The following is a 22118-nucleotide window of genomic DNA, read 5'->3' as shown; positions in this document are numbered from 1 at the left end:
AATAATAAAACCATACAAGTCCTAGAAGAAAAAATGGGAAACTCTTGCATCAAGGCCTACGGAAAAGTCCATTTTGAGCCTGACTCTAAATCCAGAGACAATGAGCAAGGGTAAATCTCGTAACACTCAGTGGAGATGCACGGTGACAACGGAACAGGTAAAATCAAATTAGGAGAGACCGCTCTGTGAGGCTCCATCCTCAGGCTGGTAGGCACCCTCCAATCCTTAAACCAGGACCTTTATCCAGAACTCCACAATGGCATATGGGGCTGGCAGAGAAGGTACCCAGGCAGGCCTGGGGCTGTCTCCCACTCCAGGCAGCCCAACTCCATTAGCGCATAGTGGTACGTGATGTGAGGCAGATACGGGTACCTGGGCTGCGGTAGAGGCTTTTGGGCCGAGTAGGTGAATGTGTATCTATCAAGGCCACGATCTTCATGTGTCCATACTGCCTGGCCAGCATCCGGGCTGTGGCCCCACTGTGGTCTCTTGTGTCCACTTCGACTCCCTGTGAAGGTCAGGGAAAGAGGAGTCAGGAAGCTCTCCTTCAAAGCCCCTGGGCTCACCGGGCTGCTGGCCTGGGAGGGATGAGAAGAGGAAGTAGGTTGGCTTCTGTCCTCACAAGACACCACATCCCAAGGAGAGGTGCAGGCCTGCTTGGCTCACTACTGCCTGTTTTGCTGTCTCCGTGCTAGCAGGAGAGAAGCCTCATGGCCCTGTCACCAGGGGCATCTCTTAAGCCATTGCGTGCTGCAGACAGCGGGTGCTGTCTGCCAGGGTTACGACTTTGCCTGGGAGATGCAGAAGGAAGGGGCTGTCCTGCTCTGGTGGGAAAGCAGAAGATACCCTGGTGGCCACAGGCAAAGAGCACCACTGGCTCCTGGCTGGGCCTGCCTGCTCCATTTCTCCTTGCAGAGCACCAGAAATGTCAATTAAGGAGCAGCCATGTGACCCAGCCTCAGAGTAAGGGCTGCAGAGCCTGGTACCTTCATCCGAAGCTTTAAAATGTAGTTCTAGTCTTTGAGCACAACCACTCCTGACTATGATTCTAACCTAAAGACAGGAAGCTTTATGCACAACGATGTTTGTTTTTTTGTCAGTCGTGGGGCCTGAACTCTGGGCCTAGGAGCAGTCCCTCAGCTCTTCAGCTCAAGGCGAGTGCTCTACCACGTGAGCCACAGCGCCACTTCCAGTTTTCTGAGAGGTTTACTGGAGATAAGAGTTTCATGGACTTTCCTGCCCAGGCTGGCTTTGAACCATGATCCTCAGATCTCAACCTCCTGAGTAGCTAGGATTACAGGTGTGAGCCACTGGTGCCTGGTGCACAACGATGTTTATCACTACATGCCTGCAGCAATAAAAATTTAAAAGTGACTTAAATGCTGACTTGGGACAGAGTCAGTGAGGTTACTGCCCTAGGTGTTAATACCTTTTTTGTTGTAGTTGTTTTGAGAGAGGGTCTCACCATGTAGCCCACAGTGAGCTAGAACTCATAATCTTCCTGCCTCCAAGCAGGTGGGGTGGGGTGGGGGCCATCAGCTCAGGCCTATAACCCTAGCCACTCAGGAAACCTGACGTCTGTAGGTCACAGTTCAAAACCAGTCTGGCCAGATAATTCATGAGACTCTTATCACCAATTAGCCAGCAAAAACCTTGAAGTGAAGGAGTGTCTCTAGTGGTAGAGTGCCAGCTGTAAGTAAAAAAGCTGAGCAAGAGTGAAAGGTCCACAGGACACTGGTGGCTCACGCCTGTAATCCTGGCTACTCAGGAGTCTGAAATCTGAGGACTACAGTTCAAAGCCAGCCCAGGCAGGAAAGTCCACGAGACTCTAAAATATGCCACCAGAAAACCGAAGTGACACTGTGGCTCAAATGGTAGAGCACCTGCAAAGAGTTCAGGAATAGCACCCAGGCCAAGTTCAAGGCCCACGACCAACAAAACCAAACAAACAGAATGAAAGGCCCAGCCAGTGGCTCACTTCTATAATCCTAGCTACTCAGGAGATGGAGATCCGAGGACCATGGTTCCAAGCTAGCCCTTGCTAAAAAGTCCCCGTGAAATTCCAACTAACTAAGGGAAAGTGGTGCTGTGACTCAAAGTGGTAGAGTGCTAGCCTTGAACAAAAGAGCTCAAGGACAGTGCCCAGACCCTAAGTTCAAGCCCCATGACTGACAAAAAAAAAAAAAAAAAGAAAAGAAAAGAAAGGCCCTGAGTTGAAGCCTCAATCACTTACGTGACTCAGGAAATACTGCACGATTATCTCATGGCCAGCTGCAGCCGCTTCCATCAAAGGCGTAAATCCATAGGTGGGCTCCCTGCAAGAGGGGGCCAGTCAGGAGAGAGGGGAGGAGAGCAAGCCCACCACCCAAAAGTGCTCCTGCCCAAGACAGAACCAAACCAAGGTTCCCGAGCAGGAGCGCCTGCTCACTGCGTGGTCCATGCTCAGGGCTGCGCCACCGCTCCTCTCCCCTTCTCACTGCCCAACACCACCTTCCAGACCATTCCTGTCATGTGCACAAGACAACCTCACCTGGCCCCTCTGTGCTCAATCCCTTAGCTCACAAGGTGCTCCCTCCTCGGGTGCTCCCTGATTGTTACCTCCGGCAGCTCTGGAAGCCAGTATCCTGCCTCTCATCCATTCCAAGACACAAACCCCTCACACCTTAACATCTCACAAGTCACAACATGTGTTAAAGTCAACAGATATGCTGAAGTGTGTATTGAATAGTTTTCCTTTTCTTTTCAATTTTTTTGGAGGTACTGAGAACTGAACTCAGGACCTCAAATATCTAGGCAGGTGCTCTACCATTTGAGCCACACTGCCAATCCATTAATGTTATTTCTTAAGAATTATTCAGAGACTGGGGGCTGGGAAGGTGGCTCAGTGGTAGAGCACTTGCCTTGCATGCCTGAGAGGCCCTGGGTTCCATTCCTCAGCACCACATAAGCAAAAAGAAAAAAGCCGGAAGTGGCGCTGTGGCAAGTGGTAGAGCGCTAGCCTTGAGCTGAAGAGCTGAGGGACAGCACCGAGGCCCAGAGTTCAGGGCCCACAACCGGACCCCCCAAAAAAAAAAATGTAGAGGCTGGGAAGGTGGCTCAGTGGTAGAGTGCTTGCCTTGCATGCATGAGGTCCTGGGTTCCATTCCTCACCACCACATAAGCAGAAAAAGCCAAAAGTGGTAGTGTGGCTCAAGTGGTAGAGCACTAGCCTTGAGCTGAAGAGCTGAGGGACAGCACCCAGGCCCAGAGTTCAGACACCATGACCAACAATAACAAAAAAAAAAAAATTTAAACCTTGTAATGGTTTTCAAAGCTTCACCGATATACATTATGTGTATGTCACCCACATGGGAGGACCGTGGCATGGCACACCACGCAATTCTCCAACACTCTCACACAGCCCTGCTTTCCCATTTCAGGGACAGCACAAGATGCACTATTGTCCTTAAGCAGACCTGTGGAGAGGCCCGCACGTGGGCAGGCCTGTCTGTCCCCCTTCACAGCAGTCACCTCACGTTGGCATTTGCACCACTGTCCAGGAGGAACTTGACCATCTGCTGGTGCCCGGCACTGGTGCAGTGGAAAAGTGCGGTCCAGCCCTGGATGTCTTTCATCTCGAGCTCTGCGCCTTGCTTTGAGAGAACAGAGCAGTTACAGCCTGTCTCCCCAGAGAGGCAGGCAGAGCCCTGCAGCTGTCAGCTGGAAGAATCCAAAGTGATTACACACATGGGTACACATGCGCACACACACACCCTGAGGCCCATAGGCCCTCACACCCTGCCAGGGAGGCCAGGGAGGCCCTCAGGTTGCTGAGTCTGTGTGCCCTCGAAGCTCACCTGGAGCAGAAAGTAGGCGATGCTCTCGTTGCCACAGCTGGAGGCCAGCATCAGAGGCGTCTGCCCTTCAGGGGTTGGCACATTCACACTCACCCCTGCCTCAAGCAGCAGGTGCACGATGGTGTCATGTCCAATGTACGAGGCATACATCAGGGGGGTCCAGCCACCACCATTCTTCGTATTCAGATCTAACTCTCTCCTAAACAGAGGCAAGATATGCTAGGTACGACCAGATGTGAGGCCTCACCTGGGCCTCACCAGACCCCAGGTGAGTTAAGTTGACCTTCTGGGCAGCCCTGGGGTGGGGGAAAGCGGACAGGTGGCTGCTTCTAGTTGCTGTGCACTTGCCATCACATCCTCAGCTCTAGTCTCCCTTCCCTAATTTAGTTTGCATCCACCCAACCACCTCACTCAAGACTGCACTGCCAGTGAAACAGGCAGGGCTCAAGCAGACCTAGGCAAGGTCTGGAGTCAGCTCAACATATCCCACGGACATGCAGTGGCAGGAACAGCGAGCCTACACAGCAAACACCGTTCTGGCTGGGTTTGGCAGAAAAGCCAAAGCTGAGGCAGCCTGACCACCTGCCACCACTGCCAGTCTCTGCTGTGCAGTGCTGCAGAGGGGCCCAGAGTAAAAGAGGAGCCCTGGCTGCAAACAGGCACCATTACCATCAATTACTTGGTTATCCCGCCCTACAGAAACATTTTTTTTAAATCTATGACCAGACATTTCTGTTTTTCTCTTATTTCCACGAAGATCCTAGAAATCCATTTCCATACAAGAAAGAAAAAAAAACCGGAAGTTTTCCAGCTCAGACTCTGAAGCCTGGCTCATACTTCATAATCACAACCAGTCCCATGAGCAATGTACGCAGTTAAAGCCCACAGGCCTTTCACTCCCACAGTTCTTGTCTGCCACCTCCAGTGGATAGAACCAGTGACTCCCTCACGATTTTGCGTATGCAGGATCCTAACACTGAGCTACTCCATCACTAACGCCTCCAAGCAGCCAGTCTGCAGGGACAGCAGAAATCCAGGGGCAGTAATGCTGTATTGGTCTCCTGACACTTCTGTCTGGAGTCAAGGCTTGAGTTACCGGTTCATCCTCTTGAGCTGAGGGAGAAGAAAGTGCCAAAGCCTCCAAAGCCTCAGACCCACTCTAGGCTTGCTGCAAGCAAGCCTCCCAGGTCCTATCAGAAACAGAGACAATCACTCTCCCTCTCTCTACAGTTAAGTGTAGCCACTCTGCCTACAGTCTCGGATTCCAGAGAATTTCTAATAGGGGTATGACACTGGACAAAGGAGCCAGTCAGCTGCCTTTCCCTAACCTAACCCTCCCCGGCACCACCTCCCCCCAAACACACAAAGGAATCTGCCATACTGTTTTCCATCCACAGCCACCACAGTATGGTGAGTGGAGACCTGGAGCTTCCTGGGGCTTGACCTGACTCACCTGGAACTGAGGTGGGATGGGGCAGGGCTGCAGACATCATCCAAATGAGAAATGAGTAAGGAATATGAAGAACACAAACCCCTTTCCAAAAATTACCTTCCAAGTTATATTGTGCTGTATGCAAACACAGCACAGAGACTGAACACCGTAAGCAGATCAGCCAAAATAACAGTTGGGCACTGAAGTGGCCAGGCCACCCTCCAAGAGAAGCTCTCCCAGGACGGCCAAAAGCACAGCCTCTCAGAGGGGAGAGGAGAACAGGAGTTACAAAGCAAGCAAGGACAAAGCAAGCTGCAAGCGTTCTGCTCTCCATCTTTACCTTTGGTTGTTTGGATGTTCCTGCTATCAGTCAAAACCTTCAAGGTAGTTAGGCTCTAGTAAATTACAAATAATGTTTATAAGTCTACAATTAAAGTTTAAATCAAAACTGCCTTCTTTGCTGGTGAACAGTATCATGGACAACTTTATAGAGACAAACAGGTACGCCTGCCCAGAGTGTGTCTACTCCTTGAGTGAGGCCCCTGCCGGGAAGCTTGGAAGCCACAGAAACACTGCTTGAAGTGTGAAGGGAAGGGCTGCTCCCGGAGACCCTTACCTCTGCACACATTCCTTCACCACCTCATACTGGCCGATGGAAGCTGCTGTGTGAAGGTCCAGGGGAACGTCCAGCTCCTCTCGGCTGACCTGTGTGCCCAGCCCGTGCCACATGGACAAGCTGCAGTTCAGAAGCTCCGGCTCACTGGCTTCATCGCTCAGCTCAGACATGGCTGTGGAGGGAGGCCCAGGGCTTAGGTCTTCCTTCCTGGCTGTTCCAGGCAGAGAAATACCAGGTCTTAGTCCTGCCTACAGCAGGCTACCACACCACCACTAAGATGAACAAGCCCAGCTGACGGCTTTCTCTAAACAGCAACTCCATAATGTAATAACCAGGGCCTGCTGCCATATAGAAGTGAGGAGCTTTCTCCTCATTCCACAGGTCTTCCTGAGGAAAGCGCTCTCCTTCAACCCACAGGCCTCAGGTTCTAGGAGCCGGACCTCCTCTTGGGTAGGTAATAAAAAGATATCTGCTGGGTGATTTGAGTCAGCCCCTGGATATGGTGGGCAATATCACTGGATTTGGGGCTACAGCAAAACTGAGCTCTTTGATTTAGCATCCTTAGTCTTAGGTTCCTCACTGTCTCATGGGCAGAGGGTGTCTTATGGCTATTAAAAACACATGGAGGGGGGGTGGAGGGGGAATGGGAGGGGGAATGGGAGGGGGTGGGAGGGGATGGGAAGGGGAAACAAAGGAGGACGCAACAATGCTTGATAAGAAATACACTCATTACCTTGTCCACGTAATTGTAACCCCTCTGTACGGTATTTTCACAATTAAAAAAAAACACAGAAGGGCTGGGAAGGTGGCTCAGTGGTAGAGCGCTTGCCTTGCATGCCTGAGGCCTTGGGTTCGATTCCTCAGCACCACATAAGCAAAAAGAAAAAAGCCAGAAGTGGCGCTGTGGCTCAAGTGGTAGAGTGCTAGCCTTGAGCTGAAGAGCTGAGGGACAGTGCCCAGGCCCAGAGTTCAGGCCCCACAACCGGACCCAAAAAACAAAAAAACAAAAAAACACAGAAGCCAAGCATAATGGTACACATCCATAATCCTAGAGCTTAAGAGGCTGAAGTGGAAGAAGTGAGTTGAAGGGTAGCCTGGGCTACCCTTGCCTCACAAAACCAAACCTTGCAGCCAGACACTGGTGGCTCATGCCTGTAACCCTAGCTACTCAGGAGGTTGAGATCTGGGGATTGCAGTTCAAAGCCAGCCTGGGCAGGAAAGTCCATGAGACTCTTATCTCCAATTAACCACCAGAAAACTAGAAGTGGTGCTATGGCTCAAGTGGTAGAGCACTAGCCTTGAGCTGAAGAGCTCAGGGGCAGCACCCAGGCCCAGAGTTCAAGCCCCACAACTGAAAACAAAACAAAACAAAACCTTGCAAGAATTCATAAGCAAAAAATGGTAGATCTAAACAATGAGTATACACAGCAATACACAGAGGGAACTCAGAGCTAGTACACACAGGAACCATTTCAGCTGATTATGCTATTATGCTGAATGGAAGAAATCACTTACAAGGCCACCTACTGTATACTCTATTACAGAACATTCTAAAAAAGGCAAAACTGGAGGCTAGAGGTATTAGGCCCATGGTATCAACAGTAAGGGGCACAAGGAACCACAAAGAATAGCAAGAGATAATTTAGGAAGTCATAAACCTATTCTACCTTGACTGTGGCGATGTATTTAGGACTCTTGTCATTTATCCAAACTCAAAGCCCTGAACCCCCAAATGAACTAGACTGCACTCAAATTTAAAATACGGGTAGAGCGCTTGCCTTGAGCTGAAGAGCTGAGGGACAGCGCCCAGGCCCAGAGTTCAAGTCCCACGACCGACAAAAAAAAAAAAGATTGCTCCCAGGCATCCTAACATTTTTCTGTGTGGTGACAGCCAGGATGGACCAACAAGAAACAAGCCAGCAAACACTTTGCAGGCAGTTGGTGAGGGCAGGTATGAGTGTGAGCAGAATAAGGGCTCTGCTTCCTGGAAACACCACCACCTCACACTTAAGGCCTGACATCAAGCAGCCCCCTCCCTCAGCAGATGGGACTCCGGATCCTGATGAGGTTGGTCATCTCTCCAGCCTTCTGTGGGCAAAGCTTTTAAAACACCTCCTTAAGGCTGGAGCCTCTGCCCCCTCCCTTTCCCTCTCCCCCTCCCTTTCTCTCTCTTTTTGAACTCAAGGCCTGGGCATTGTCCTTCAGCTCTTCAGCTCAAGGCGAGTGCTCTACCACTTGAGCCACAGCACCACTTCCATTTTTTTTTGGTGATTTATTGGAGATAAGAGTCTCATGAACTTTCCTGCCCAGACAGGCTCTGAACCGCGATCCTCAGATCTCAGGCTCCTGAGCCACTGGCACCGGACTTCTTCTCCCTCTCTATTGGACATCTATGTAGGTCAATCAAAACATACCTCCAGAAGCTTATGGGGGGGGGGGTTACTAGTTAGAGACTACCAAGCCAAGCACTAGTGGCTCATGCTTGTAATCCTAGCTACTCAGGGCCCTGAGATATGGTTATAACAGTTTGAAGACAGCACAGAGAGAAAAGTCCCCAGTCCCATGAGACTTATTTATCTTCAATTAACTACCAGAATACCAGAAGTGGCTCAAAGTGGTAGGGTACCAGTCTTGGGTGAAAAAGCTCAGGCCACGGCCCAGGCCCTGAGTTCAAGCCTCACCAGCAACAACAACAACAAAAGACTACCAATCTGCAACAGGTGCCACTGGCTTATGCTCCTAATCCTGGCTCTGTGCAGGAGGCTGAGATATGAGGATCAAGGTTCAAACTCAGCTCCGGCAGGAAAGTCCGTGAGACTTGCCTCCAATTAACCACCAAAAAGCCAGAATCGGAGCTGTGACCCAAGTGCTACAGGGCCAGAGAAAAAAAGGTCGGCGCCCAGGCCCTGAGTTCAAGCACCGGCAGAGAGACAGAGACAGAGAGCTAAAGAGGCAGACTACCAACGTGTGAGGATGTATCACAGACCATCCTCAATTACAAGCACAACAGTAACGACGATGCTACTCGGGGGTTATCTGTGAGCACCCCAGCTTCCAGAGCTTCGGGGAGGCAGCCCTGGAGATGGGACCTTGAAACTTCCAGTCCACTTGGTTAGACGCTGTGCCTTCAAAGTCAAAAATTAACTGGAGAAACCGCACAACCCTAAGCTGGCGGCCGCCGCCCCGCCCACAGGAGGGCGTCCCGCGGAGGGGACCCCGCCCCCGCGGAGCCCCCACACCTGCAGCCCGGCGCCCTCGGCCCCCGGCCCCGCGTCGGCTCGCCCTGCGCTGGCGAGGGGAGGGCCGAAAGCCCAAGCGTCGAGCCCAGTTCCTCCAGGGCCCGGCGTCGGCGGGGCCGGGCCGCCGCCCAGCCTACCTGCGCGGACCTCCGGCCTCCTCCAGTAAATCTCGGGCCGCGGACGCCGCCGCGCTCCCTCACGGGCTGCTGCCGCGCGCTCAGCCCGCTGCCCGGCTCGCCCCGCCCCGGAAGCGCTATCGAGAGCGTGAGGAACACGCCCCGACACAAACGGATAGAGGTTGTAGGCCTGGTTCTTCGGACGCCCCGCACTTCCGGCTATCCGCCTACCTCCTTAACAGCCAATGAGCGGGCAGCTATCCCAGCCCCGCCCCCTCGGCGCCCTGGAACCAATCCTGCCCTAAAGGTGGGCCCCGCCCATCCCAGAAGTGGAGCGACCTGGGCCGGGCGGGGCGGGGCGGGGCGGGGACCGGTGACGGCCTGCAGAGGGCGGACCGGTACGGTGTGGCCGGGTGGGAAGCGCGCCGGAGGGCGGGTGTCCGGGGGCCGGGCCGAGGCGAAAGGCAGTGCCTGAGCGGCCACGGAAACGGACCCTTAGAGCTGCGGTGGGAGGCGGGGTCCGGGCTTTCGGCGACCCAAGTCTTAGCATTCGAGCGTTCGCCGCGGGCCGGAGGCGTCCGGTCGCCATGACGACGGCGCCGCGCGGCGGCAGGCGGGGCCAACGGGCTGCCAGGGAGAAACGCCCACGGGACGCGGCGGGCTCCGCAGCCCTCGGGTGGGCCCGGCCGGCCCGCTTTCGCCGTCGGCGTGCTGTGGGCATTTCTGACCCCCTGAGCACACCTGGGCGATCCTGCCGCCCCGGCAGGTACGGTGCCCCGAACGGCCGGCCGAGCAGAGGCCAGGCCTCCCCAGCCCGCCGGGTGCGAGCGGCGCCCCCGCAGCGGCCCGCTGAGCCCCAGCGTCCGGGAGAAGCCAGCGTCCGGGAGAAGCGGAGCGTCGGACCGCGGCACCCACAGCGGACCACTTCAGAGGCACACACCTTCACCTCTCATTCCTGGACCCCTCTGCCCCGCGGGCCTGTGGTCTCCTCTTCACAAAGGGTGGCACCTGTGATTGTGGGGCTAATCTGAGTGTGACTCAAGCGAAGTGTCTTGGGACTCCAAAATGTCTCTAGTCTATTCCATTAAAGGACAGAAAAGGGTAACTGGGCTCAAAATCTCCCCCTTTTTTGGAAGGGGGGTGTTAGGATTGAACTCAAAGCCTTAAACATGCTAGCCAAGGTCTCTAGTATTGAGCTACGACGACACCCATCCATCCCTCTTCCTCACTGATTTAAATTCCTTGCCATCTACTATAAATGGAGATAACAGCATCCATGTTATATGAATACACACATATCTATATGCACACGTATTACATATCATATATTTCATACCATATGTCATATCTAAACATCACATACATAGACTGTTCATACTGAAAGCTCATTGTGGGTGGGTTTTTTTTTTTGGGGGGGGGGTCCGGTCGTGGGGCCTGAACTCTGGGCCTGGGCGCTGGCCCTCAGCTCTTCAGCTCAAGGCTAGCACTCTACCACTTGAGCCACAGCGCCACTTCCGGCACTTTTTCTTTTTGCTTATGTGGTGCTGAGGAATCGAACCCAGGGCCTCAGGCATGCAAGGCAAGTGCTCTACCACTGAGCCACCTTCCCAGCCCCTCATTGTGGTTTTTTTGTGGGTTTATTTTGCTGGTACTGGGGCTTGAACTCCCTTGAGATGTTTTTGCTCAAGGCTAGCACTCTATCACTTGAAGCACAGGTCCACATCTGGCTTTTTTTTTTTTTTTTTGGTAGTTTAGTGGAGATAGAGTCTCATGGGCAGGAAAGACTTTCCTGGCCTTAAACTGCCATCCTCAGTTCTCAGCCTCCTAAGTAGTTAAGATTACAAGTTCCCGGCTCTTATCTATGTCTTCATATACATATATCCCTAAACATATCTCATGTATACACATATATATGATGTAAATATATGTATATACACATGCAGGTCTGCTCACACATACAGCTGAGTTCCTAGTAACAAAGAAGTACAGAACCACAGGAATGGATTAGAGGTGGCTGTAAAGTCTTTTTGCCTGTAGCTGGTTGGAGTTTTAGAAATGCAGCCCCTCATTTCTTGATGTTGGTCACCTTGACCACGTGTTCTCCACAGAGCTCCTCGGATGATGGCATACAAAGATGGCATCCTGTGAGCCTGGTCTCCATGGAATCCAAAGACACAGATGTGCCCTCCCTGGGCTCCCCCTGGGATGCCATCCTCAAGGCTGCCAAAGATCAGCTTCCATCTCTGGACTCAGACTCGTCTTTGGTGAGCAAGCTTCCTCCTGGACGCTGACTGGCCTTTCATACCATGAAAGGTCCAAGGGTGGCCAGGGCCAGCCTTAGAGTGATCCTCCTCACAGACCACCCGCCCACCACTGGAGCATGCCTTTGCTTTACTTTCAGCCATGCACCCAATTCAAAGGTTCCTTGGTTCGTTCCTTCCCTCCATCCATCCAAAACTCAAGTACTCGAATGGTGCCTGGAATCTTCAAGGCCACTCCATTGGTGCTCCTGCCCCCTCCCCCACCTGAGTCCCACGTACGTTCTCTGGTGAAGGCTCTGCCACAGCAGAGTGGACCAGCACCACCACTTACAGCACCACTTGTGACCTTCCCAATGCACAGTGATAAACACGTGGAGGGCTTCTCCCCCTAAGGTTGGTTTGGGATCAGCACCAGTAGCCATATGCACGTAAGACTAGATAGGGATGCTGCTAATGAGCCACGGGCAGGGGCTTCAGTACCCAGACTGGCACTGGGCATTTAGGGAAAGTTAGAAGAAGAAGCAAAATTTGGGTCCTACCTGGACCTCTGCAAAGCTGAACTTGACAAGACTCCTAGCACGACCTCAGGAATCAAAGAGTAGATAGTTCAGTCCCAGAGCTTCAGAGCTGGGAGCACTGATCAGTCTTCTGGCTTCTGATCAATCCTGTAAGGTAGTTGGGGGGGTATCAGTCTCTGTCCTTCAGATGTGTCAAACCAGGTTATGGTAGGAGGCTGCTTTCAGTGACCCCTGCCCTGCCATTACTCTGCATCAGGCAGGACTGCAGCACCTCTGCTAGAGGGGAAGCCCTGGATCTCATCCCCACAAGGGGGTGCTGCCAAGCTCATTTCTAAACAGGTGTCAGGCAGCAGCTCAAGGCAAGGCCAGTAGGAAGAGACCCAGATCCCTCTAGAGAGATCTCCCCCTGGGACAGCTGGTCACCCATGCTGCCTTATCACCCCAAACCTCTGGTCTGTCCACAGTCTGACGACAGGGAAGAGGAGCCCTACATCTTCCAGCGAAACCAGCCCATTCTGATTCCAGACCTGGCTGAGGAGCTCGCTGAAGATCCTGCTGATGCCAGCGAGCCTAGGAGCTGGGGGCCTGCAGTTAAAAGGTCTCCATCTAAGGTCCGAGGAACACAGGGTTTGAGGACTTGCTAAGACGCACCATGAGGGCAGATCATGCATGTACATGTGTGTGTATGTGTGTGTGAACATGGCTCTCAGGGATTATTAGGGCAGTGGGGTTCAAACAGCTAAAACTGCTGCTAGAAGCACCTTAGTCCTCACGCCTCCACGGCCATCCCAAGTGTTCAGGTGCCCAACACCTGAGCACTCATGCCGCCTTCCCCAGGTTACCCAGCATACTTGATGCACCCCCTATTGGTCCTTAGACTTGTACGGTTTCCTACCAAGGCACTCTGTACTATCCAGCCATTGACACAGCTTCCAAACTCCTCTGGCTTCACAGAGCCCCCTAAGCCTTTGATGACTGGAGAGTCAGAGAGAGAAAGAGTGCCCACAAATGCTGGTGATGCAGGAACAGCAGGAATGGCCACAGTGCAGGCCCAAGCCTCCCAGGACAGCGCCTGGAAATTGCTGCTTTTATAAATAGAATCGGCTATAAACATTCATCTATGGGCAGCCCCAACTGGTCAGACCTGTTGGGGATTTGTTGTGGCTGTGGTTAACAATCTGAAAATATCAGAAAGGCCTGACATACCTTCAAGTCTAGCGGAGGGAGGGCTTCAGGAGTTTCCTGGCCCCAGATTGACCTCCCATGGCCCAACTCTACCTAGCCTCACTACAGGTGAGCGGGTGGGTGCGGCTGGACCTGATCTCCTGACCCATCACCACCACACACATAGCCAAATGGCCCAAGGTAGGCCAAAGAAGCACAGGAGGCAATTGCAAAGCAGTGACCAATTGTGCCAACAATTCAGGTGGTACAATTTCCCTGTAACTCTGGGTTTTCATTTCTACAGGAATTTTAGCAATTCTTCTGAGGAAATGTTCTTACGTTCTACCAAAGAAAGTCCCTAAAAATACATTATTACAAATGCTAACAGAGTTTGTCTGTTTTCTCAATAGCCAGTTTTGGTGCCTGGGGGACCCTCCACTGAACCCAGGAGTGGACAGAGGATGTGGGACTCAGCCCTTTGGGAAGGAAGAGGTCCTGGCCAGCCGTCCCAAGGCTGCGCTGACACCAGCACCCTCCTTCAAATGGCTGAGACCTCCTCGTGGCTGGAAGGTGACCTTGGAAGCTTTTCCTTCAACTCCAAAGCATCCCAGAGTTCTTCCTGTGGCCCTCAGGGAGAAGCTACCCTCTCTCCTGAAGGAAAGCCAAAGGCAGAACCCCGGGATGAGGATGCATGGAAAGACTCTGCGAAGCGCAGAGCCCTCCACCTGGAAAGGAGGAAGATGATAGAGAAGGAGGTGCTCCAGAAAGTGACCTGGAGCACTCGGGACCCACCCAATCAAGGCCAGGCCGAGGAGCCAGAACCCAAGCCACAGGCCTCCTCCACAGAGCCCCAAGAAGGACAGCTTGTGCTCTCCCTCCAGGTAGGCACCTCCACTGTCTGCCACCCCCAGCCAGTGGGGCCTGGAAGCAGCTGGTCCTGAGGCCAGCTTGAGGGTCCAAGGACCATCATCTGGGCAAGCAACCATGCCTGTCCCAGCAGGTGGGGACCTGGGGGCTAAGAGACTCCAGCTTTCCCTGGAGGGAAAGCAGAGTGCTCATGCCAAGCACAGGTTTCTAAGTAGTCCTGGGTAAAACATAGAAGCAGACAGTGCCAAAGTGAAATTCCCCCACTGGAATGCCCACACCCAACAGGAGCACATCTGTTCAGGTTGGATCCGGAACATTCATGAAGGAAGGAAGTGGGTGACAACACTTGTCTGGCAGGATGAGAAGATACTGCAGAACACTCTGGAAGAGGAGGGTGTGGGGAGAGAAGATAGGTGTGTCACGCAGCACATCCGGGGTCCACAGGGTCACCATGCCCACTGCCATCCACCTCCCATTCTACTGGTGGAGAGGAGGAGGAGGGCTCTGGCCCTAGTAGGCTGTGCAGTTCACTGCAGAGGGACCATGCAGGTCACTGCAGCCTGGCATGCAAAGGCCACACAAACATTTTGCTTAACAACTTACAGGAAAGTGGCACCAGTATCTACCTACAAATCTTTTTTCTTTTTCTTTTTTTCCAGTCCTAGAGCTTGAACTCGGGGCCTGCACACTGTCCCTAAGCTAGCACTCTACCACTTGAGCCACAGTACCACTTCCGGCTTTTTCTGTGTATGTAGTACTGAGGAATAGAAGCCAGGGCTTCATGCATGTCAGGCGAGCACTCTACCACTGAGCCACCTTCCCAGCCCTACAAATCTTTCTCATTACTTTTTTTTTTTTTTGGTGGTAGTACTGATGTTTGAACCCAGGACTTTAAGCTCTCGCTTAGCTTACTTGCTCCTGGCTGGTGCTCTAACACTTGAACTATACCCCAAGCCTGCCTTTTGCTGGTTATTTTGCATATGGAATCTTGGGAGATCTTTTTGCCTAGTTGGCCTTGAACTCCTCCTGAGGAGCGGAGAGTACAGTCCACCAGTCCCTAGTGTTTTGTTGTTCATTACTTTTAAACAAGCCATCCTTTCCTTTCTGCTCATCCCTGACAACGTTTGTTTCCCTCATCTAGAAGCTGCAAGAAGACCAGGTAGAGGAAACATTCATTTTGAATGAGGTGGAGCCCTTGCAAGTCCTGGATTCCAATCACAGCACCACCAAGAGAAAAAACATTCATTCTAGGATAACTGCCTGCCTCTAGTTGAAACCTTTGCCACAAATGTCTGTCTTTTCTTTTTGTTTTGTTTTTGCCAGCCCTGTTTTTTCTTAAAAGCACAAAACTTTTTTAAAAAATAGCAAACATTTTGAACCAGTATATCTTAGACACTTTTAAAATGGCACAGGGTTTCCTCCAGGTCAGACATCTTTATAACTAAGCATTACCCTCCTCCTTCCCCCTCCCCGCCCCCCCCAAAAATAACAGAGGAGTTGAGAATTGCTAGTCCTGGTGCAAACAAAAGGCCCAGGTTACACTCAATCCCAAGGGCCAGTGCATCCATTTGCAGGCCTGCACTTAACCTGATGATTCCTCTACACCACCCATGACGGTTCTATCCGCCCCAACAGTAGTGGAGTGCCACCCCTGCCTGTGTCGCTCTTGCCCACAGCAATCCTACCCCTGCCTATAGGACCCCGTGGCAGCCTCGTAACCCCAGCCTCATTATTCCAGCACCTGGAAGATTGGGATTTGGATTACATCCTGAAGAGTCTGCCAGTCCAGGAAGACAGCCCCACAGATGGCGCATCCAGAAGTGCATGGTGGTTAGCAGAAAGCTGCCAAGGCCGAGGTCTGTCTCAAGCACCAAGGCCAAATGGAGCCAGCAGCTGCTTGTGTGTCTGGCATGACAGAGGCTGTAGGCTGGGCACGATCAGCCTTGCAGCCACCTCATCTGCTGGCACAGCCCCAGCAAGGCTTAGGTGGCTGCCTGCTATGTGCCAGGCCTGTCCAAGCCCTGGGGATACACAGGGCCTTCATCCCTGGCCCCTGCCACGTGACCCACACCACCTCCCCCTCCTCACCTCCTCAGGACTCCTTCCTCTCCCATCCTCTTTCTCCCTGGGGGAATGTTGATTGGTCCTGCCTCCTGCTCTTGCAGTCAGCTCCTATGCTACTGGTGCTTCTTGGCTGCCTGGAATAGGAAGGAAGGCTGTTGATGTCATCCCAGCCACTATGCTGTGGCCCTGCTTCAGGCAGTTTGTACCTCACCATCTCTCCATCCACTTGGGTCCCCAGCAATGAGAGCAAGGGAGGCAGGCTGGAAGCTGAGACCCAAGAGCAGTGCCAGTTCCCAGCCTCCAGGCCTCATGTGATTTCATTTGTAGGATATGGAGAAACAAACCCTCCTGGAGCCGCAGGGGACTACGCAACTGGAGGAGGGCACAAAATGGGCCATTTTTTTTTACATGTTCTAGTACCAGGGCTTAAGCTAAGGGCCTCATGCTCTTGCTCAGAACTGGTGCTCTACCAGGAACCATGGCCCTGTCTGGCTTTTTGCTGGTTAACTGAAGATGGTCTCATGGCCTTTGCCTCTCAAGCTGGCTTCATACTGAAACCATCCTCCAGGTCTCAGTCTCCTGAGTAGCTAGGATTAAAGGCATGAGCCACTGGTGCCCAGCACTATTTGAAAGGCCCAGGTCCTTCTGATGAAGCTATTCCACTCTGCAAACCTCCCCTAAACCTCCTAAATAATACTCACCCTAGTGGGTAAAAGTGCATTCCAAGATGCTCACTACGTTACAAAGATTACAAAAACCTGAAAACAGTCCATACTCAATAGACTGTCTAAATCAGCTATAACAGTGTCTGCAGCTCTGTCTGTAGCAGTATTACTAGAAGGAAACCTGTAGTAACAGAAAGATACAGTGTAAAAATATAGTTGGGCGAGTCAACAGGATGACCCCTTTGCATTGCGGCTGCCTGGGACCCTAGTTCACAAAGCTCAAGTAGGAGTCTGTGCCTGCTCATAAATACAGTACTCCTCTTTGCCAAGTTGGGCCTGGAGGCCTCAGAAAGGACTGAGGGCGGGGACAGAGCCAAGCCTTGAGCCCATGACTACAAGGAACCCCAAAGAAAAAGAAGCATTAGGGACACTGCGTAGGCCCTGAGTTCAAGCCCTAGGACTGGCAAAAAAAAAAAAAAAACTAACCCCAAAGGGTCCTAGGACTTGAGCCACTGTGGGTGAGAGACCTGAGTCAAAAGGGCCAGGTCCCCACTAACCTGTCCCCTTTCTCCCTCAATCCCCAGATAATTCTGTGCCACGCTCCCAGGACAGACTCCAAGAGCAGCTGGCCCTTTTGTGTGCCACACAGTCCAAGACCTGCACTGCTGCCCGGAAGGTGCCAGCTGACATGCCCCAAGACACTGAGGAAGAGGAAACCAGAAGCAGGTGGGCCTTCTTGCCAGCCGTGGCCAGAAGGGCACATCCTCCCTTGTCCTCAAGTCTGATCAGGGCTGGCACTGCAAATATCCCCACTGCACAGAAGGGGAAGGTGTGGCTCTGAGCGCAAAGGCCCTGCTCTTTCCCCAAGCCCTATGGAAAATTCCCTTCACCATCTACACAGTCTGCTCAAAGTGGGAGGGTTTTCATAGGACCCTGCCCCACTGGCAAGGCTGATAGGTTCAGCCCTGGGCATGTGACCCCCCAGCCAGGCCAATCAGAGCTTTTCCCTGGGATTTTTCATTTTCATCTCCACACAGGGATAGGTTCACATATGGTAGACAAGTCCCACTGGTCACAGTACTCACCAAGAAGGGACTCAGCATGCTCTGCCTTTCAGGTATGCTGTGATGAGGCTGGGCCTCCAGGCGGAGCCATGCCAGAGGCTAGATGAGGGCAGCAGGCTGAACACAGAGCCTCCTACCATCTTCATGGACCTGAGGCCGACAAAGCCATGGGATCCAGAAAGCCAGGAGTCCTCAGAAAGGTAGAGAGCAGGGCCAGCCCTGCAGCCATGTCTGCTAGGCAGAGTCGCCTGCTGGCCTTAGAGGCTTCTGGAGGTACCTGGTGGAACAGGGCAAGGGTCAAGCACGGGACCTGCTCAGCCCACTTGGTCCCCAAGCCCGACTCCCAGACCCATATCCCATGGGAGGTGGGGGAAAGAGGAGACTAAGAGGAGGAGTGGAGCAAAAGGCAAACTGCACAAGGCTGCAGCGGTGCCTGGGTACTCTCCTCGTGTCATTTGGCAGTTAGTCTGGCAACCTTTAAGCTTCAGCTGACTGCTGCCCCCCACCTAAGGAGGAGCTAAGCACTGCAAGAGAGGCTGACCCTGGGTGGCAATGGACCCTGGCAGACGGCATGGGGCAAATCCAAAGAAGCCATGTCCTCTTCCCCCAGTTCCCAGTACAGCTCCTCTGACAGTGAAGAGGAAGAGGAGACTACAGCTATGGGAGAGCAGCGAGACCAGGCGCAGCAGGCACCTACTTCCTCCCAGGGCCCATGGTAACCATGAGGTGTCCCCTTTCCTGGGGGCTTGGACTCTGACCCTGGTGGGCTGGACACAGCCTAGGTCTGAGACTGAGGTGGGGTGTAGCACTCCTGGCCTAGCCCACAGACCCTTGGACGTTACCTAGGACATGCCAGCTCCCTCCCCAGGATGCCTCTTCCATTTTCCTCTGGCTCCCTCCATGTTGGGAATTTAGGGAAGAGACTGGGCTGGAGGAAAGCGGTATCTGCAGGAAACACAAGCTTGGGTGGGCTGGAGGGAAGTGAAGTATGGCCTTCCAGGTCCCTCTGTGGCCACAAAGCAAATAAGACTCTGCAGCAGCAGGGCCTAGGCTGGGAGCATAGGCCAGGCACTGCAGGGGCGGGGGTGGGGGGAGGGCGGTGGTGTCAGGAAGCAGCTGGGATCAGGAAGTGTGGAAGAGGCCCCCACCTGATACCCATGGAGATGGCAGAACCCCACAGCCCATCCTCAGAGCAAGGACACACCCCAGGCACTCGTTAGCTATTCTGTCTGCATCTGGCCACAAAGGTCTCTTCCCTCTTGGCCTGGCTCTGCCAAGTCAGTGTGCCTGCCAGAGAAGATCCTCTAAACTGCCAGACTCCAGGCCTGGTCCTCAGGGGCAACCTGAGTCCTGCCCACTTGACTTCAGTTCTGGAGTCAGGTGACTGAGCCCACACCCAGGCCATTCCAGTGATGAAGTGTTAGGAGGTCAGGCCTCCAGTTGGCACCAAGTACAGCTGGTTTTATTATGTTGCAGGGACTGTACGGCAAAGAGCCGGCTTCTCCAGCAGCTGAAGGCCTTTCGGAAGCGTGTAGCTCCTCCTGAACTCCTTATCAATAAGGGCTCAGGCAGCCAGGAGACTCAGGCTCCTGAAGAAATAGCTGGAACAGGCACGGAGAAGGAGGAACACACAGAGCCCCAGGCTGAAGAGCTGAGTGCCCAGGCCCGACTCCAGGACCGACATCCCATGGCCTTGGAGAGCAGTGAGGTGCTGGATCTAGGCCAACTGTAGGCGCCTCAGGTAATGGATCCAAGAAGCTGGTCCCATGTTCTGACTTTCCACCCACAGAGGCCCTGTCATCCTCCTGCAATCCCAGTGACACTGGAAGACTAAAGTAGGGTACACCTAGTCAGGAACCCAGACTCCATACCAAAAACAACCAGTAAGAGACAGGGCTAGGGGAAAAAAAAAAAAAAAAAAACAGGGATGGAAGCCTAGCTCACCAGTATCATGCCAGCCTAGCAAGTGCAAGGCCCCAAGTTCAAATCCTAGTATCACCAAAAGAAAACTGAGTAATGACTGAAATTCTCTTTTTGTTTTTTGTTTTGTTTTGTTTTTTTCTCTCTACCCAAGACACACAGAGTCCTTCCAAACTAAAGGTGGCACTGACTGTCAAATCTAAACCGAATGCTGGGCATTCTAACACATGAAACTATGAAGAGTGTAGTGATGCCCACCCTTCACGAAAGCCAGCAAGAAAAGAACAAAATAAACCAAATAGGTTGGGGCCAACTGGTTCCCTACCATGGCCCGGCCCCCATAGGGGACGTCTGGCCTTCCTGCACCTCATTACTTTGCAAGCCTTACCCATCCCCATCCCTGTCTCCATTTTACAAAGTCCTCTGTAACTATCTTCCCTATTCTGACCCATGGCAGCTTCAATCCCCTGCCACCTCCTCAGGATGATGGAATCACCACAAGGTCCGCCCCCCCTCCCCCAGACATGGTGGGGTGTGTCTACCAGTGTTGGGCTGGGCCATTGAGGTAGGCAAGGGTCTATCAAGCCCCCAGACAAGCAAAAGATGGGCCCTGCCCAACCTCCACCAGCAACAGCATCACATAGATGGCAAACACAAGTAACCACTGACTCCTACTGTCCAAACCCCACTAGAGCTAACCAACAGAGACCCCCTAAGCGCCTCTCCCAACCATGAGGGACATTTCCATTAGAAGACAAACCAAGACACCTCCACAATGGGAAAGTCCTACAGGCAGACAGCCAGGCTTGCCCTTTCCTACCTGTGGAGGAGGCTCACAAGGCTCAGGCACCAAGCAGGCTGGCCTTCCCACACCCTCCTCCTCCCTCCTGGCTCAGCAGCCTCCACAGTAGCTGCTTACCTGTCAAGAGCAAGGACAGTTTTTTTTCCTCTAACCCCATGTTTTCCTCCTCCTCCTTTTAATGTCTGAAGTTCCTTGTTCCTTAAGGTTTCAGAGTTAGAAAATAAACTTTGTTCCAAGCTGCACTCTGTCTGTGAGTTACTGTCTGTTTGGGAAAGCTGGAAGAGGCAGAGGAATGCTGCCCATTCTGCCAGCCGGGCAAAGCATTTATCATTCTCTGTGCTTCAGTTCCCGCACTCATAAGAGAGTCCTGGAAACCTTGTGCCAGGGGAGGATGCCTGATGAAGCACTAGAATGAGGCAGCCCCATACATGCATATGTGAAATGCTGCTGGTAATGGTTTGAATAAAAACATAGCAAAGCAAGGGCTGGAGATGTGGCTCAAACAGTAAAGCATTTGCCTACCAAGCACTGACCTCTAACTTCAGTATTGCCAAATACAGCAGGATGAGGAGTGACTACTGCTTTTGTGAATGTGTGCTTGAACGCAAGGCCTGAGTGCTATCCCTGAGCTTCTACCCTGTGAGCCACAAAGTTAACGCTTTAAGAGTTGAGTTGCGATGGACCAGCTCGGCCGGAGCACTGGGACGACGGGACTGGGATCTCAGGATAGGTGGTCCATCGCAGGTGGCGCCCCACTTTGATGGAGGCTTTACAGGACGAAATTACAACAGTAAAGCTCATTTAGATGCAAAAAATGTTCTATCTTTGGCAGAGTCAAGCATAACTTGGAGGCCCTCAATCCTCTAGATTGGATTCATGTAATAATTATAATTGCCATTGTCGGATCAATTCTTCTAATTCTTATATTTCCAGTCATTTTCCGACTGATCTTTTTTTTTTTTTTTTGTCGGTCGTGGGGCTTGAACTCTGGGCCTGGGCGCTGTCCCTCAGCTCTCCAGCTCAAGGCGAGCGCTCTACCACTTGAGCTACAGCGCCACTTCCGGTTTTCTGGTGGTTTATTGGAGATAGGAGTCTCATGGTCTTTCCTGCCCGGGCTGGCTTTGAACCGCGATCCTCAGATCTCAGCCTCCTAAGTAGCCAGGATTACAGGCGTGAGCCACCAGCGCCCGGCTCCGACTGATCTTTAGAGCTGTCTCTTCTGTGCACCGAGACATTCTTGAGCTTCAATTAAAAAATAAAAAGGGAAGAAATGCCACGCCCCCTCCTGTGGAGTCTGCGTGAGAGATGGTGCCAGGCAAAGCATAAGCTTCAAGGAAGCATGCCTGCAGAAAGGGGGTGTTGGTTCAAGGCTTCATATACACTTGGCTGCACCTTTATTGCCTTTACCTTTATTATTATATTATTCTTGGCTGTACATTCGTTGCTTTTATTCTTGTTTTGGCTATTTTTCTATTGATCCGTGAACAGAGCATGTTTCTTTCCAGTCCAATAGAGACGGTTCTCTGAATAATAAAGACTAGGACCAAAGATTAG

The 22118-nt window shown here is 52.5% G+C and overlaps 2 protein-coding genes across 14 annotated transcripts in view; one reads left to right on the top strand and one right to left on the bottom strand.

Annotated features, from left to right (window-relative positions):
- Window positions 1-22118, bottom strand: part of LOC138814566 (ankyrin repeat and SAM domain-containing protein 3-like) — a 34633-nt gene that overhangs the window by 9506 nt on the left and 3009 nt on the right. Inside the window, exons 3-11 of one of the 7 annotated variants that reach the window (XM_070003558.1) lie at window positions 18685-18787; window positions 17864-18119; window positions 16138-16247; window positions 12040-12165; window positions 5885-6095; window positions 3837-4035; window positions 3511-3632; window positions 2234-2315; window positions 373-508 (exon numbers count right to left, since the gene is read on the bottom strand). In XM_070003558.1, coding sequence (XP_069859659.1) covers window positions 373-508; window positions 2234-2315; window positions 3511-3632; window positions 3837-4035; window positions 5885-6054 — 709 coding nt within the window. In that variant the 5' untranslated portion in view covers window positions 6055-6095; window positions 12040-12165; window positions 16138-16247; window positions 17864-18119; window positions 18685-18787. Of the gene's footprint in view, window positions 1-372; window positions 509-2233; window positions 2316-3510; window positions 3633-3836; window positions 4036-5884; window positions 6096-9260; window positions 9430-12039; window positions 12166-16137; window positions 16248-16814; window positions 16957-17863; window positions 18120-18684; window positions 18788-22118 lie in introns of those variants that run through there. The other 6 variants (XM_070003553.1, XM_070003554.1, XM_070003555.1 and 3 more) reach the window with 6 other exon arrangements.
- On the top strand, window positions 9420-20806 carry LOC138814568 (dynein axonemal assembly factor 8-like). Of its 7 annotated transcripts, none has more exons than XM_070003565.1 (10): window positions 9420-9546; window positions 11348-11503; window positions 12483-12629; window positions 13593-14063; window positions 15788-15905; window positions 17363-17504; window positions 17896-18042; window positions 18453-18557; window positions 19319-19583; window positions 19917-20806. In XM_070003565.1, the coding sequence occupies exons 2-9, from the start codon at window positions 11399-11401 to the stop codon at window positions 19572-19574; spliced, it is 1491 nt and encodes a 496-aa protein (XP_069859666.1). In that variant the 5' UTR covers window positions 9420-9546; window positions 11348-11398; the 3' UTR covers window positions 19575-19583; window positions 19917-20806. The 7 variants fall into 7 exon arrangements, with proteins under 7 accessions (XP_069859666.1, XP_069859665.1, XP_069859662.1 ...); XM_070003564.1 differs by lacking the exon at window positions 9420-9546 and adding an exon at window positions 9567-9637; XM_070003561.1 differs by lacking the exon at window positions 9420-9546 and adding an exon at window positions 9725-10005.

Source organism: Dipodomys merriami, unplaced genomic scaffold (assembly GCF_024711535.1).
Source record: "Dipodomys merriami isolate MVZ:Mamm:240054 unplaced genomic scaffold, mDipMer1.0.p SCAF_60, whole genome shotgun sequence".
NCBI lineage: Eukaryota > Metazoa > Chordata > Mammalia > Rodentia > Heteromyidae > Dipodomys > Dipodomys merriami.
Note: the sequence above shows the minus strand (reverse complement) of the source record. Positions and strands in the feature narration are given on the sequence as shown.

What these genes read in the sequence shown, in the direction of transcription:
- LOC138814568 (XM_070003560.1), top strand. Translation starts at nt 10,305, where the DNA reads ATGTCTCTAGTCTATTCCATTAAAGGACAGAAAAGG. An exon ending in CCATTAAAGGACAGAAAAGG is followed by an intron (nt 10,341 to 11,347) that starts GTAACTGGGCTC and finishes TGTTCTCCACAG; the next exon opens with AGCTCCTCGGATGATGGCAT. An exon ending in TGGACTCAGACTCGTCTTTG is followed by an intron (nt 11,504 to 12,482) that starts GTGAGCAAGCTT and finishes GTCTGTCCACAG; the next exon opens with TCTGACGACAGGGAAGAGGA.